The sequence below is a fragment of the Parasteatoda tepidariorum genome, chromosome 8 (genome assembly GCF_982258835.1).
Source record: "Parasteatoda tepidariorum strain Cologne lab strain chromosome 8, Ptep-v5.0, whole genome shotgun sequence".
Taxonomy (NCBI): Eukaryota; Metazoa; Arthropoda; class Arachnida; order Araneae; family Theridiidae; genus Parasteatoda; species Parasteatoda tepidariorum.
The window spans coordinates 25516439-25533928 of NC_141762.1; the positions used below are offsets into that span (position 1 = coordinate 25516439).

The following is a 17490-nucleotide window of genomic DNA, read 5'->3' on the forward strand; positions in this document are numbered from 1 at the left end:
CTATAACTATTATATTTAATCATTTGAGATTATTTCGCCCTTGAACATAGAAAATTACAATAAAATTGGCTCTCAGCACAATAATTTTCAGTTAATATAGTTAAATTTTTAGAGCTGGTATTTTTCGTGTTTTTTTTTTCATAATTTAAATTTACCAACATAAATTTATCTTTTCTTTTAATGAAAACAAGTTCTACATATGTATAGATATATATTCTTCAAATAAAAAGAAGACTTGAAATGATGTGATTTATTTTTCCACATCAATAAATTTCAATTTTATATCCTAAACATTTTTCCTAGTCCGTTATTAAATTTATCATAATAGCTATTCATTTTGCTCATAATGCTCTCTCATAAGAATCTCATTTCTTTATTATTGTACCTAGCACTTTTTAGATAGTTATAAGAATCGGCACCACTACAAAGATTCCAATAAAACAGCAAAATAATAACAATAGTATTAATAATAATAATAAAAGTAAATCATTGGTATTCTACTTTTAGTATTTTTACTACTATTACATTTAACCAGTTACTATTATTTTGCCAGTTACTATCCGCAATAATACTGATTCACAGCACAATGATTTTCAGTTAATATTACATAGTTAAACTTGTAGTGTTGTTATTTTACATGCTTTTCTGCAAAATTTAAACTTGTTAACATAAATTATTCTTTTTTTTAAATGAAAACAAGTTTTACATACATATATTCTTTTTCTCCAAAAAAAAAAGATTTGATTTTTTTTCCACAACAATAAATTTCATTTTTATGTCCTAAACATTTTTACAAGTCCGTTATTAAATTTATCCTAATAGCTATTCAATTTACTCAATGCTCTCTCATAAGAATCTCATTTCTTTATTATTGTACCTGGCATTTTTTAGATAATTGGAAGAATCCAATTACCACTTCAGAGATTCTAATAAAACAACAAAATAATAATAAAGTATATCTTCTGCATTTTGCATATAGTATTAGTATTTTTTACAGCTATTATGTTTAATCATTTACGATATTTTGCCCTTGAACAAGAAAACTATAACATAACTGGCTCACAGCACAATGGTTTTCAGTTAATATTATATAATTAAATTTTTAGTGCTGTTATTTGTTCTCCATGTATTTGTTCTTCATTTATGTTCTTCATTTTATTGTTCTTCATTTTAAAAAATAGTTCTGTTATTTGCTCTTCATTTTAGAAAATAGTTCGTAAAACGTAATATTTAATAACACAAAAAAAAAAAAAAAATAGTGCGTGGAGTGCCTCCGCGCGGAAAAAGTTAAACTTCGCAACCTGCGACGTTAATTGTAGAAGAATCAGCAATCGTAGAAGGATCACTAGTTCTATTCAACGACTCTTTTTCCTGCTCCGCTCGCTTCCGTGCTCTGTAATCACTGTAATATTGTGCATTTTTCCCTCGTGGACCAAACAGTGGAAGTGCTTGTGGTTGCCTCCTCGTCTCGCCCTGGAAAATGTATTTGCATTAATAATGTATGTGAATACGTCATAATGTAATTTCAGAAGAGAAAACCTAACAATCAATTGATATTCACAAGAGACGTACCTTGACATAACCTTAAATCCGTCGCATTGTCCGTGGGATTGTTTTCACTCATTTTTTACAATTGTTATTTACTAAATTTGAAAATAAAAAATACTACCCTATTAAATTATATGTTTATCAAAACAAACTAAAAAATATATTTATAGAGAAACAATACTTTTATGACTTTTATTATTTTTATGCTAGTGAGAACCAAAACAATATGGAAATGAATGAGGGAAAACTGGATCCTACCACGTGATTCCCCGGCCAATAAAAATATAGCGTTAAACGTTTAACGCAACCTTGTTGGAAGTCGCATAAAAAGTATAACTTCGAAGAAAGAAAAAAGCAGATTTGAATCAATTTGTTTTCTTAATTTCTTTTTCTACTGTCATTACCGATAAAAAAAATTAAAAAAAAGAATTGGTTGGTTCAAACATATGATCTTTTCGATGGTTGCGTTGAAATTCTTGAAAATTAAATGAGAGTCTAATCAATCAAAAATCAAACTTCAATCTAATTTGCTTTCATCTCTGAACAATAAACGGCGCTAATGAGTTTTATAAAAATAGGGAAAAAAATACATTTCAATCGCATATCATGAACATGCTTCCGAGTCTTTAATTAAATTTAGCTAAATAGCTATTATTTTAGCTCATAAAGTTCTCTCATGAGAATCTATCTCACTTAATCTACGACACTCCACAGTTCATAAATGAGAGAAGGGTACAGTTAATAATACCTCACTTGTTTTGGAAAATATTTTCTTAAGTGAATGTCACATGAATATCGCCACCCTTTTAGATTTTTTTCCCACTGTCTTCTTGAAAGATTAATTGAATGTCTTTTAAGATATAATCGGTAGGGAAGTGAAACTACCCTGTGTCTGTCCTATCAATCTTTGGCCTAATTGGCTGAACTTTCTGGCGACCTCTGGGTGGTCTCTCTCCATTTTCTTAAGTCAGGTGGATGCATCTGAGGGTTCATTTCAGTTGAAGCTACAATCGTAAACAAATAAACACTGTTGATAAATATTTTTTGAATTCATTTATCTATCTTATCATATGATACATGAATATGCATGTATGTAGATCGCTAAAAACCTGAAGAAATTTCGTTTTTGCTTTGGCAACAAAGAACTGAAATATCAACCAAATTTTTCGAGCTCATTTATCTATCTATCTTATCATATGAAACATGAATATGCATGCATGTAGATTTTCAAAATCCAGATAAAAATTTCTTTTTTGCGTTGGCAACAAAGAACAGAAAACTGAAATGTCCAAGCAATTGAGCTATCAATTTTACCATGCAATTTCCAAGTTGTATTAAAATGTATATAAACTAAAAGAAATGCTCTTAATACACAGATTTTACTAAATGTAACACGTTGCATACTTTTAGAACTTTATTTTAAAAATGGTACCAGAATATATATTTAAACCAGACTAAAATACATCATGTCCAATAAGTAAGTAATTCGAAAGAAACCGCGTTCCGGATATTGACAAGCACAGCAGGAGAGGGGGGGACTAGAAGTCTTTTATGCTTTTTTAAATCATGTGTATTCTTAATTATTTATAAGACAGTCTAATGTAGGGAATAACGACAAGGTTTGAAAGAAACATTTTTTCCACTGGAATAGCTGTTGTTTGTTAAAGATGCCCAGCATTGGAATATGCCGGAGTGTTTTTACCCGGCATCCTCCCTACCCGTCCAGCAAGGTACCGGATGGCCGGGTACCTGGCCTGGTTAATTTTACTGGGTATCCAGAGATCGGTAACATTCATTTATGCTCGACACAAGTATGTTTAGATTTAAAGTAACCTCAAAATAATTTTTAAAAGCAATTGTCGCTTTTTAAGTCCATGTATTCCACCAGTTTCTTACTGTAATACAGAGTTTAATATTAATACAATATTAATGCAGAGAAAATGTCCGCTTAGAAGAACTCGCTAACTCAGGTGTCTAATGCTGTGAATTAGTTTAACTAAACAAATATACTTAAACTAGGAGGGCCCCCCCCTGCTCGCTAACGCTCGCCAACCCCCGAAAATTGCTACGCAATCCTATGTGGTTCACGCTGTGAACCATGGCTCACTGCGGTCGCTCGCCAATTCTAGCACAAAGACATAGTATATCATCATCAAAGACATAGTATTGTACTTATGTAGAAGAATTCTATCAATGTTCTTATTGGCTTTTAAAAAAGTATATTAGCTATTTAGATTGTACATGGTGAAAAAATCAAATCATTAGCTAAATGAGAAACATATTAGCAAAGTAAATTATCAAATATTGCAGTTACTCACCTAAATTCAATTAAATGTGTATAATAAATTAGTTAATGCTAGAAATTCTGAAAGTTTTTGAAAAAAATTTTATTATTTAAAAATATAAACTTTAAACCCTAACTTTTCCTTGTGAGATAATAACCCTCAAAAAGTCTTTCATTTTCAAGAACACAAAAATTTGTTTTATCGCCAAATGAAATATTTTTTAGTGATCAGCATTATTGAAATCAATTTCTATATTAATTAACATTTGTGATAAAGTACATAACATTTTAGAACAAAATAAGGATGTTTCACATGCAATAAATTAAAATGCATGGCTGTTAGCATTACCCGAGAAATACCACTTGGAGGTCGCCATGCTGCATTTCTAATCGGGGAGTTTTGTTTTTGGCAGTTCCCCTTGCCTACTGCCAATAGAAGTTTCAATTAAATTTTTTCCAAAAAACATTTTTTTCTGCAAAGCTCTAAGAAATTTACACTAAGCATTTAGAATTTCTTTGAAAACACAATTATAGATTTGGCATCTTGGAGCAATTACTGAAAGGCTGTCAAATGACTTAACTCTTGACAGGCCAACATAAAGTTGTCCATGGCTAAAAACTTGTTTAGTCAATACTAAACTGATTTTCTCAAAAGTCTGACCTTGTGATTTATTTATAGTCATGGAGCAGGCCAGCCTAATTAATTCCTAATTGAGTTTAAATTAAATATTATCATGTTTTTAGGGCATGAATCTGAATTGAACAACATGATAATGCTCACTCTGGTTATTGTTTCCGTCTTTAAAAGCGCTATATGTTGAGCCACCTCAGGTGACATTTGCCATGTGACATTTTTAGCAGCAATGATTGGTCGATTTTCTTACGTTGCCATTCGGGGAGTTGTAATGAGGCTTTTTTTTTGGTGCCGTGTAAGAGAAATATATATATATAGATAAAAAGTTAGAGTTTGGGAATTGCATTAAATCTTACTTGAAGTTGATAAAATCGTAATGAATTAAATTCAAAGGAGCCTAGTTGAAACTTTTTTCCACCTAGCTGAAAATTATCAAAATCATTGCTTTATTCTCAGTTTTTGCAAATTTTTATGAGCCCAAGTAATGCTGCATTGGAGTAAGTATTTAAATATTAGAAAATTAGACCAAAACGCTTTTCATTTTCACAAAACTGTGGCTTTTTTCCATATTGACGTTTTACGCCATTTTCAAAATAAGCGTAGACAGCGTTGGCTTTTGATAGACTAAACTTGACGTAACAGTTGCAAATTCACAGCAGTTATAAAAATAGCATATTTTTTGCAAAAAAGCATAATTTCATAATACGATAGAGCCTTCGAAAAACAGCTTTGAAGTTCTCTTAACGTCGTGGGATATTTTCGTAGTTTTTACACCAAGATTAAACAGTTATAGTTTATTAGAAAACAACTCATCGCTTACCTTCCACATATAGATCAAAACCGATCGGAGCAATGATGAACAAAAAATGTTTGCCTGGAAAATACAATAATACAATACAATACCATAGTCATTTAAAACGACGAAGTTTAAGAAAATTTAAAACTTTGTTAACATTTCAGTTTAAACTATTCACTATCAGTTATGAATAAAAAAATAGTATATAACTATAAGAAATATTATTTGCACCGAATTATCTTAACAATAATAAGTTTTATATAATTATGCTCAAGGTAAACTATCTGATAAAATTACTGCACGGTACAGAATTGACATTTCTGGTTGGAAAAAAAGCATAATTCTGGCAGTAAAAATCAAAATTTATGGTATTTAAACCATTCATTTTGGTAATTTTTCCGTTCATATGGCATTTATATAGCATTTACCGTAAAATTCTGGTTTTCAACATTATAGTTCTTATTGTTTTTATACCAAGCTCTAAGGTATGATGATAAAAGGACAAATTTTACCACATTTACCAAATTTTGCTACACATTATTAAACCATATTTTATCGTTTATTTTACCAAAATCATTAGCAAAAAACTTTGGTAAAAAAATACTCAGCTTTTTAGTGTTCTCCTAGAACCAGAAACATGGTAAATTTTAAAATTTTTTAGTAGTTTAGTAATTTTAATCATACCTTTTTTTCTCAATGTGTGCACAAACTATTTGATTTGCTTAAATAGTTTCAGATAAATGGTTAAATATTCAAAAAATAAAATCAAGATTAGGGGCTCAAATTTCCGACCTCTCTCTCTCTCTCTCTTGAATAAACTGTTGAGAACATATTTTTCGCACTATAGCCCCTCCATCTCCGAAAAATCCAATTCAATTAGAAAAAAAAAGTATGTTTACTCATAGAGAGTAAGTTTTTTTTGTATCGTATTTCGCAGTTTACAATATTGTCTGTATTAATAAATTAGTATATTTAAAGTTACCCCTCGAAACTTACTCCTATTAATAAGGTAGTAGTTTATCCCTTTTGACGCAAATAGAACACTGATATATTTTTTGTTTATATATTTTTTCTGCTGCTCCAACTACAAACAAAAATATATTTTGGTATTTTTTTAATTACAAAAGCAATTTAATAGTTACTTACTAAAAAAAAATCTGCTAAATTATTGTAACTATATTTGTACTAAAATATAAAATTTGAAAAAAAAATAGTTTGAAAAAAAAATTTCGTTTATGTTTTCAAATTTAGTAATAACTCATTTTGTAAATTAAGGAAAGTTTAATGATGAAAAGCTGTTTTTCTTAGATCTAAATAATTGCAAATAAGTGCAAATTTGAAAAATTATTGTTTGGAAGGGAGACAAGTTTCGAAGATTTCACCTTTAACGCAGAAAAAGACACCGATGTTTCATACTGTATTTCCTAACCTTGAATTATTAAAATGCTATATATAATACTTTTCACTTATTTTGGCCTAAATGAATACAAAATAATGAAAAAAGTTTGAAAAAAAAATGTGTTTAATAAAACTTCTGCGTCAAACGGTCTACGTGAAAATCTGATTCTTAGATCAAATCTTATTCAGAGCGTTTCATCCTTTTTTTTGGTGGGGAGGGGGACACTGTACATGTAAAGCATTAATAAATCCGACCCTATCACCAAACAGAAGCGATGACTCAAATTTCACACATGAAAGAAAAAATCTGCACCTTTTACCTAGTTGCAGGGTAATAATGTATGATATATTGCATTAATTATACAGTATCTTATATGACAACCCAATGCCTTTCTTTCACACATGCGCAAATATCGATGAAAGCAGAGATAAGTCTGCGAAAAAATATTGACATGTTCTCTGTCAACAGTGATGTTTCGGAAATTTCATCAAGCTGATGTTTGGCTATAACACCCATAAAAGTCTCTATCACGCGTCTTACTTTCATATTTCAGGCAACTGTTATCAATTGACATATCTCCGAAATATCTGTGGCCATGCAATTAATCATCCTCTTCGCCAACATCATTCCCAACTGACCGACATAACTTTACGATCGTTAAACGAAACTAACTCTTAACCTCTAAAATCGAAATTGCTAGCTTTAATTTGTTTTTTTCTTTCTTTTTTATACCTTTTACCCAACTTAATGATTTCGAATATATGCATAGCTTACTCGGTAAACAGCTTAAGTGATATTAATGGAATTAAAGATGACGAATTCGAATCATTTGAGTGGTATGATTCTGACGAGTCATCTGTAATTTGGTACTGTTTCGAGCACTTAGTTGGCACCACTTCGAATTAAATGGATGTTGTAAAACAATTATTAATAATTAATTATCTTGAAGTTAATTTTTATGTCCGTCATACCTTGTAAATGATTTTGGTTTTACTTTAACGGTAAGTTTTGATATATAATTGCATGGTCACATAATGCTATTTAATTATTAGTATTTATTTTTATTCATAGAAAAGGAGAGACTATTATCATTTTCTAACTTGGCATAGTCTATAGTGACTGTAGGCACTGGCGCAGACTTATAAAAAAATTACCGAGGAGACTCAGCTTCAATTAGATCTAAGGAACAAAAATGTGTCACTTTGTGACATTGTCTGCAAAAGTTTTGAATAGACTCAATTTATTTGTTTTGCGCATAATTATTTAATAGCGCATTTACATAATTATTTAATAGAATTAAACATGTTTCTGTTAATATGAAAATCTATAAATGAATTTCGAAATCCACTTTCAAATATGAAGCTACTAGTATTTCATGCATTACCTACCATTTTCTGGAAACACTAATGACAAAGTAATCAAAAGTATGAAACGATTACTAATTAATAAATTGTCTAGGCATTCTATAGGTGACGAGAGAGAGAGAGAGAGAGAGAGAGAGAGAGAGAGAGAGAGAGAGAGAGATTCTGTATCTCTCTCTCCAAGATTCTGTATCTCTCTGATTAATTAGGGTTCTTGATTTTTCCCATTGTATTTAAAGTGATTAAAGTGATTAAGTGGTTTATTCCGTTTATTAGTAATTAAATATCATATATATATTAAAAGTAATTAAATATCCGTTAAAATATTTGAAGTTTTGTGTTTCTTTAATTTTAATTTTTATTTAATTTCAAGAACAAGTTTATTCTTGAACCTGCATTTCATAGCGAATAAAAATCCATTAAAACTTTATTTAATAAAAACAACTGAATTTTTAATTATAATTTTTCATCCCCTTAATTACATAAGATTGTATGATAAATAGTTGTGTGATTCAAAAGTATCAGGTGTTTGTACTACGTAGAGAATTAAATCAGTATCAATATATAACTGTGATGCCGAAAACATTACTAGTTTTCCATTTCTACTCCAAAGTGTTAAATTTATCATAGAATACTGAAGCAAATAGTCTTTTGAAAATTATTGAATTTATTTATGCTTTTCGCAGTATTCATTTTACATAAAAAAAAGAAAGATCACGTGATTAAAAAAAATTATGCAATTGCTTGCAAAGCAAGCTTCATAACTTTTCTTAGTACACTACTATAGGAGTTAAATTTAATTTACAAATATTTATTTCATTTTACAAAACTATAATCTTTAATATTCAGCAGTGATGGCTCAGGGGATAGAGCTCACGCCTTCCAATAAGGTGAACCGGGTTCGAATCCCACAGCTGGCTGGTTGATACGAATCCGCATCCGGCTTGCGCCGGCCACAATATCCTTATTGGTAGACAGATCATGAGCTAGAGTACCTTTGCCGTCAAGCTAACCGTGGGGGGCTCTCGTGGTCTTACTCTCCATGTAACGCAAATGTGCTTTAGTTCCATCAAAAAGGTTATTTTCTCCCAAACCTTGATCCAAGAGTTCCCTTGTTTTCTCAATTGGGTTCAAAACTACATGGTTACGGAGTTGAACGTTGGTAGTCGTAAACCCAAAAATTGGGTCTGTTGCTCAACGACGGTTATAAAAATATAAAAAAACCGTCAATTTTGATTCACGTACAATAATTTCATTTCACAAATAAACATTCGTTTTTAATCCATTATTTTAATGATAATTTTATTCACTAGACGTTACAAATGTTTTTAAATCTATCTATATTCTTCGTCCTGATAGTTTTAGTTCATCTCACATTTTCATCCAAATCTGTAGTTTTTACTTAACAAATTTGTGTTGTTTTTTTTTTTTTTTTAATTCTTTTAACTTTGCTGGTAACATTAATTTTATTTCAACGTACTACTTATTATCTCTATTTTTAATGGAAATAGGTTAAAAATTAAAAACTGAAATGGCTGTTCCACGTTTGGAGTATTTTTACTTAACTGATTTCTTTATTGAAAATGATATAAAAAAATAATTAAAATATGGCATTTAACCAAAAAAGAAAGAGGTAAAAGATAACTATAAATTAACTGAAGAGTCACGTGCAATAGCAATAATATTTTAAGTGAATACAAATTAGGATACATGACACAACTATAATTTTGATAATAATTTTTATCGCCAGAAATAGTTTTAAAAGCATAACACTTGCCTTAAAAAAAAATTTTAAAAAAAAGTATGTAGGAAATTATTTTACATCCATCAAAAGCAAATGAAAGGTAATTTATTTTGACAAATGGTATTATTTATGAAATCCATATAAGGTGAGGAGAAACCAAACCTGTTATCATCTCCATGTCCAAAAACCCTCTTTGTTCATTTAAATTTGCATTTTGTTTGTTAATTTCAAGATACTTTATGACTTAACAACGATCTGAATTTTAAAACGTATTGCTATAGCCGTTTTCTATGTATTATATATTCCATTCGAATTTTTTTAATGCGTACCCGTAGATGGTATTAAGTTAACTGCCGGAAAATTAAAACTCAATGGTTCATTTTCGGCACTTAAGCATTAGAAGAAATTCCAATGATGATAAGCCTATGGGTGGTCTGTAATTGTCTTAACTGCGCTTGACGTGTTATATTTATATATATAGTCTAAGAAGAAGCGTCCTAGTAATTATCTAATAAATAATCCTCTAAATACGTACTAACACATACTTTTACCCCCCCCCTCCTTTTTTTTATATTACTTCTTTAAAAGTATTAAACAAAATATTTGTTAAGGTTAGCATATTCAATTGAGGTTGTTATTCAGAAAAATGTGAAAAAAACTGAATAACAAGCATGGAATTTTTTTCATTTTTTTCTATGAAAAATAGTTAATAGTTACATTTTGCACCGAAATCAGTGTGAAACAAAAATTTCCAGCCGAATTGTGTGTCTTGAAATCGGAGACAAAATTCATGCGACTAAAAAAAAAATTGAAAAATATTTCAAAAAATGTGAAATTTATGAAATTGTTTACTTATTTTCTTTGTTTTGTTAAAGTGTATGTTTAGTGGAAAAGTATAGAGATACAAAACAACATATCCAACATTTCTTAACTGTTCATTCTGTATTGTACATTATTGTACTGGATAACATTTCACATTTTCTTTTAATAAATTTGATAGCATCACTTTTCAAATTTCACGCAACTTGCAGAACATCTCTACACAGTAGAAAAATCTGTTAAATCTACAGGAAAAAAACCGTCAGTTAGTGTGCCTGCATAAAATCTTTTATTTCACAGGAAAATACCGTAATTTGAAAACAGACGCCTGTCTTTTAAGCAGATATTGTTGTTTAAAAAAAAAAAACTTCTAACCTGGATCACCTCATTGGGAAGCGCTCTATCCTTTGAGCAACCGCAGCTCTTTGTGTATCAGGATGAAGAAAATTTTTAAACTGTTTTCCTCGTAAAAGTCATATTTATTGAAATAATATTTAAGTGTAAAAACGTTTGAAACTATAGTGTCCCACCCGTATGAAAATGTCTGCTAACTCAACTTACCGCAAAATTATATCTAATGAAATATAAGAGGTTGAATATCAACTTCAATAAAATAGAATTGCAGTTTTATTTACACAATGTTTAAAACCATTAAATAATTGCTGAAAAATTAGAGCAAGTGTAGAAAATAACCGTAAAATGATTTGAAAAAAGTAGAGTTATCGTACGGTAAACTAAACTGCGTGGCAAAAACTAGCATTTAAACTGACGGTTTCATTCCGTTAACAATTAGGATGAAACACAGAAAAAAACCGTTTTGACAACAAAATAGCTTTAAACAGTCAAATATACAGAGAAAGTCTGCAAAACGAACTGGAATTTTTTCACAGTGCTCAAGTAACTGAAAAAAGGCGAAAAATCTGTATTTTTTTTAACAGTTTTTCTGTGAAAAATATGGTTTTCTTCTTTAGAATTTACAGTTATTTTTTACTGTGTACAGTACATTAACTAGAAAGGTTTGTCTTGGATATCAGATTTTATTCATAAACAAATTTTACACAGTTTTAAAAAAAAACAAGGATTTGAAAAATATGAACTTGAAAAGATAGTTTGTTAAAAAATGTCATTTAATCCAAAATTTGTATTTGGTAGGAAATTATGAAAAACTGAGTAACACATTGATTATGCATTTCTCATTTTAAGTCATAAATATGCTAAAATTACTTTTCAAATTTCGTAAAGCTTATAGAACATCAACTTTAATTACTAAAATTTGTTTCATTGGATACCAGATATCAGTGTCAATAGAAATGTTTTGATTTTCTCATTATGAAATTAAATTTCTAAAGTAAGACAAATCGGGACACTTTTTGAGGTACAAACTATTTTACAAAAATAGTTAATTTGTTTGATAAAATTAAGAAAGTTAATTTCAAAATTTTTATCGCGTTATGTAAACGTAGAATTAATAGTTCATTTAATTAATAGTTATAATCATAGAATGAAGAATTTAACTCAACCATAGAATTAAATAAATCATTAAAAATAAAACTGTAATAGATGTAAATAACAGTTTATAGGCAAGGTAAGGGTAATTTATTAATATTAAAATTGTAGTTATTAATAATAAAATTAATAGTTATTCTCACTGCATTAGTGTTTTTAAATTTTATATTTCATAACTGTTAGCACTGTTTAAAGGATCAATATCAAAATTTTGATGAATCATGCTTAATGATAATAAGATATTTTTATTCAAAAAATTATCGCTCTTTGTAACCTAATCGGGCAAATCTCTTATATTTTTCATTACTGAGAAACGACTATATACGTTTAAATGAAGTAGGTAGGCACTATGTGATTTCAGATTCGAATCTATAGATGCTTATATTTTAGTTAGTATAAATGTCTTGTTTCCCCTAAATAAATGCTATAAATAAAATAATTGTGCTATTACTTTTCTTTTTTTTACATTTTTAAAACAATTATTTATCCCTTAAAAAATACAGAGAGGCACTGCTACGGTAAGTTTTTTTTTAACTAATACAGGTGGTACAAATTTTGCAAGATCACAAATAACCCTACTGCTTATACATTAGATTACGGCCTTTAAATATTCCAACAGTCATAAAATGTAAAATGTTCCAAACTCACTGTTGTAAGAGTACAAACACTATTTTAATGGATTTGGATCTGTCACATTATTTTGCCACCCATCTTTGTACTTAAACATTGGAAGTAAATATCTTAAAAACAACTGCACCAATTAAAAGCACTGCACACTTTCCATAGACACTACAGTTCTTAAGCTTTTGGAGTGAATATATTGAAAATACTGCAGCTGAAGGACTTCTTGCATTATTCCTATAGACTTCACACTATGATATTATTTCTATAGACTCAACACTGCATTGTTCTCATTATTTTGCTACCTTTCTTTATACTTATACTTTGATGGTGAGTACCTTAAACATACTTCAGCCGAAAAGCATACCATTATCCTAGAATTAGCACTGCGGCGTTTACAAGATTTTGACAATTAATCTATATATCTGCATACTTAAACCCTAAAGATAAATATCTTTAACAGTTATCAGTCCGCACTGTTTGAAATTTCTCGGATAAAAAGGTTAAATAACATTTGATTTAGTTGTTATTTTATCATATTCAACCAAAACAGTCAAATAACCGTAAACAAAATGGCATTCTAACTGTTAACTGTGAGAAAAATCGTTTATTGACTGTTTTCACCTAGTTCGGTTTAACAGACAGAATTTTACCAGCTCCATCAAGACTCCCAGCCAAGGAGGCAACGCACCTACTTCGAAAGCTGGAAGCTAAGCCATGTGATAAGGATTACGAATTCATATTTTTATTTTTCATCATCGGATGCCTAACACAACCTCGGATGCCTAATAAGCTTATAGGAATAAATGTGTGGTGAGCACTTTATAAAGTCACTTAATTCCTGTTAGTTGGGTGTGTATTTTAGTCGAGAGAGCTAATCTGTTATTCTAATGACTGGCAGAACAGGGGGCTTGAATCCCAGCCGTTCACACCTCTATACTTCCTCCATTCCTTCAACACATGAGAAGTTTCCAGTGTCTTGCACTCCACAATTCGTGACTCTGAACTATTGGAATACAAAACTCTCCTTCATGTATAGATTTCAGAACCATTGAGCAGCTTAAAAATATTCCCATCTCTCACGCTAAGTCTAATATTTCTCATATCTCATGATAAATGGCATTATTAAATAAGCTAATTTAGCCACATTCCATAGTTTACTTGACAATACCCAGCTGAACCACAACCTAACCTGTCCATTGCCTAACATAACCAAACTCTAATGTTCAATAAAATTTTATTTTTACGGTTTTGAAACCATGCTAGTTGTTAGTGGTTACAAAACCTTATAGTTTTGTATTTACGGTTTCTTTAACCGTACCATTTATAAATGGTTTTAAACAAGTAATGGTAAAGAAATGCTCCTAACCGTAAACTTATCATTAATTGGCTGAACAGATTCTTGCCTGTTATTTTGCTGTAATTTTAGAATAAAGATTCTGACAGAGCGCGTGACGAAAATTCGCCCTTTCACTGCTCTTTTGAATGCGATTATAAATATAACGGTTTTATTTGTTTATATGCATAAATGCTAAGTTCATGGATACCTTGAGGGAATGAAGTAATTAATTAATGTGCTTTCGAGGTCAATGCTTTTCGTATGCAATTATTTAATTTTCCCTAGCCAATTATCTGAATTATTAATCAATGGCTATCAGTTATTATTGAGACTGAATAATTATAACACTTTAAGTTCTTGTTCATTAATTGAGTGGGATTTTTTTCTATGACAACAAAGATTTTTTTTTCTTCCCTTCAAGGTTTTATGCGTAGGGAACAATCAACAGTTTCAAATATATATATTCACTTCTGTAGTTTCTTAATTATTACCATAGTCTATTATTACGCTACTAGTTAATTACTATCTTTTTATGTTAAAAGATTGTAAGGGCCGCCACGATTTTGGACGCGTAAATTAACATTGTATTTTGTTTCGACTTAGGATAAGACTTAGGATAAGACTTAGCTATAAGACTTAGAAACGTGACATTAAGAAGGTATGTAAAAATTGATAGAAGGAGTTCAGCGGGATAAACAAATTTAACATTCGAATTATTAATTAAGAAAATTGTCATATGTTACACTTTTAGTTAAAGAAATACCATGTTTAGTTGATCTGTAACCAGCTGAAATGCAACTATGTTACATTTTTCCTTGCGTTACGTTACATTTTACTTTGATGCACAAAATCTATAAGACTTTGAAACTTGAAATAACGAAGTTGTATAGAAAATTATACAAAGAGTTTGATGGGGAAAAAATTTGCTTATTAGTTCGAAAGTTATGAACTTTTAGTAAAGAAGTACTGCTAGAGTATACTTATAGAGTTTGCTACACAAAATCCATAAGACTTAGAAACTTGAAACTACGAAGTTGCATAGAAAATTGTACAAAGAGTTTCAATAAAAAAATTTAAACATTCAATTATTAGTTTGAGAGTTATCTGCTATTAAACATTCAAGTGAAAAAATATCACGTTTGGTTAACCTGTAGTCTGTGAAAGTGCAAATACGAAGTTAATATTTGATATACAGAAAAAGCCATTTTCATTTGTAAATTTAATGCGGTTTTTTTTTTTTTTTTTTTTTTTTCGAAATTCTAATTTGCTCGAATCTTATTGCAATTTCAAATACTTTTTTCAAGATTTTTTTTCGTTCATTTGCTTTAGATAATGACTATTTATTTACTTTGTGAAAAAAAAATTACTTTTCTCTGAGATTTTCATTTCATAAACTGGCGTTTGAATTGATGTCAAAGGGAACAAAAAAATTAAGACATAAAAAAGGGAAGAAAGAAATTAGATAATATTTTTTTTTGCCTCATAATTAATTTTCTTGCTAAAGCACTTGATTCTACATATGCATAAAATTGGAGCCGTAAAAAAAATTACAAAAATATAAACAATAGTAAGTTTAATAACAATAAATATATTAAAAAAAGAAAAAGAAAACATTGAAAGAAAGAAAAAAAAAAAAGAAACTCTGTGTCTGCAATCATCTATCTTGCCTCCCACTATCGATTCTAGATGTTTACTTCTTTCAAGGAAAAACACTTTGGTAAATGGTTATTGTCCATTCCGAATTTGCATTTGTTGTCAGATCTTAACATTTGTATCAAAATATTTAAAAATATGAAAAATTCAAGAGAAATAAAGAACCCTTTCCGAATCGAACTGTTATACAATCATAAGCTATATTAAATAACCAAACAAACCTTCTAAAAACTAACTCTCAAGAATAAAATATGTTTAGATCATTACAATCATTTATATTTAGTTCCCAGATTTTTAGCATGCATAAATATGTTCTCTGCTTAAGATGTTGATCGACTTTTTGATATCAATGAAATATGTATATGTATGCTTACTACGATAAGCAAAACATGAAACATTTCTTTCATTACAGATCATATCGGATCGTAAGTTTATGATTTATTTGTTTCCGGGACCAAAAGACTCCATTTATTATGCTAACTCATAGCCATAACACAAACTACCTGATTGCAACAAATGTATTTAAAGATTGTGCAAATATTTACCATTGCAATAATTATTGCCATTAGTATTGATTTATAGCAATCCCAGCATTATAATAATGATTGTATATTTACATTTCATTATACAGTATTGATTGTTTTACTCGTTGAATTGCAATTATACTAAACGACGTCTTTCTCAGGTAGCCGGGAAGCTGCTTACACTTATGCGGTGACGTCAGCTGGAGTGACGTACGCCATCACGCAGGCCTGCAGTCGTGGCACTTTATGGCACTGTGGATGTGACATAAGCAAAGATGGCATGCTAGACCCTGAAGGTGGATGGAAGTGGGGTGGATGCAGTGCCGATGTCCGACACGGCATGAAAATGAGTCGCCAGTTCATGGACGCTCGGGAAATAGAAGGTGACGAAAGGTCGCTTATGAACCTTCACAATAACAGAGCTGGTCGAAAAGTAAGTAAGAGAAAAATTTTAGGGAAGTGAATTTTTCTAAAGTGTTAATAATAGGGGGGGGGGAAATGACATTTAAATGTTAGATAAATAGAAAGGGGAAAAAATGACATTTAAATGTTAGAAAATAGAAAGGGGGGAAAATGACATTTAAATGTTAGATAAATAGAAAAGGGAAAAAATGACATATAAATGTTAGATAAATAGAAAGGGGAAAAAATGACATATAAATGTTAGATAAATAGAAAAGGGAAAAAATGACATATAAATGTTAGATAAATAGAAAGGGGAAAAAATGACATTTAAATGTTAGATAAATAGAAAGGAAAAAAATGACATTTTAATGTTAGATAAATAGAAAAGGGAAAAAATTAAATTTAAATGCTAGATAAATCGAAAAAAAATGACACTTTAGTGAATTTGGAAATAACACTGTTTTTTTAAAACACATTTTTTCTTTAAAAAAAGAATGTCTTCTTTAGTGACCTGACAAACAAAATTTAAGTTACATTAATACAGTTGACAACAATGTGTTTTTAAACTTAAAATCTCAAGTTTTTTTTAAAAAAATTATCACTTTTATCCACAAAGTTCTTCAATTCTTATGAAAATTAGTATTTGCTTTGTTTGTTTCCTTTTAGACAGAAAATAAGATTAAAGTTTCGCAGGTTGCTTCGCAATTTCGAAGTTGTGACATCCTAAATCAAAAAAGGAAAGAAAAAAAGACAGAAAGAAAAATCAGAGAAACGTTTTTCAGAGTTTATAAATGCTACAGTAATTATCTTAGAAGGCTACAGTAAATACCTAGATCCTAAACATGTAAATTTAGCAG

The 17490-nt window shown here is 29.6% G+C and overlaps 1 protein-coding gene across 1 annotated transcript in view; it reads left to right on the forward strand.

The window, feature by feature from the left end:
- The window catches only part of LOC107447185 (protein Wnt-7b-like), a 158054-nt gene that overhangs the window by 134133 nt on the left and 6431 nt on the right, over nucleotides 1–17490 (forward strand). Inside the window, 1 exon segment of the mRNA NM_001323817.1 lies at nucleotides 16390–16661. Within this exon segment, the coding sequence (NP_001310746.1) occupies nucleotides 16390–16661 (272 nt within the window).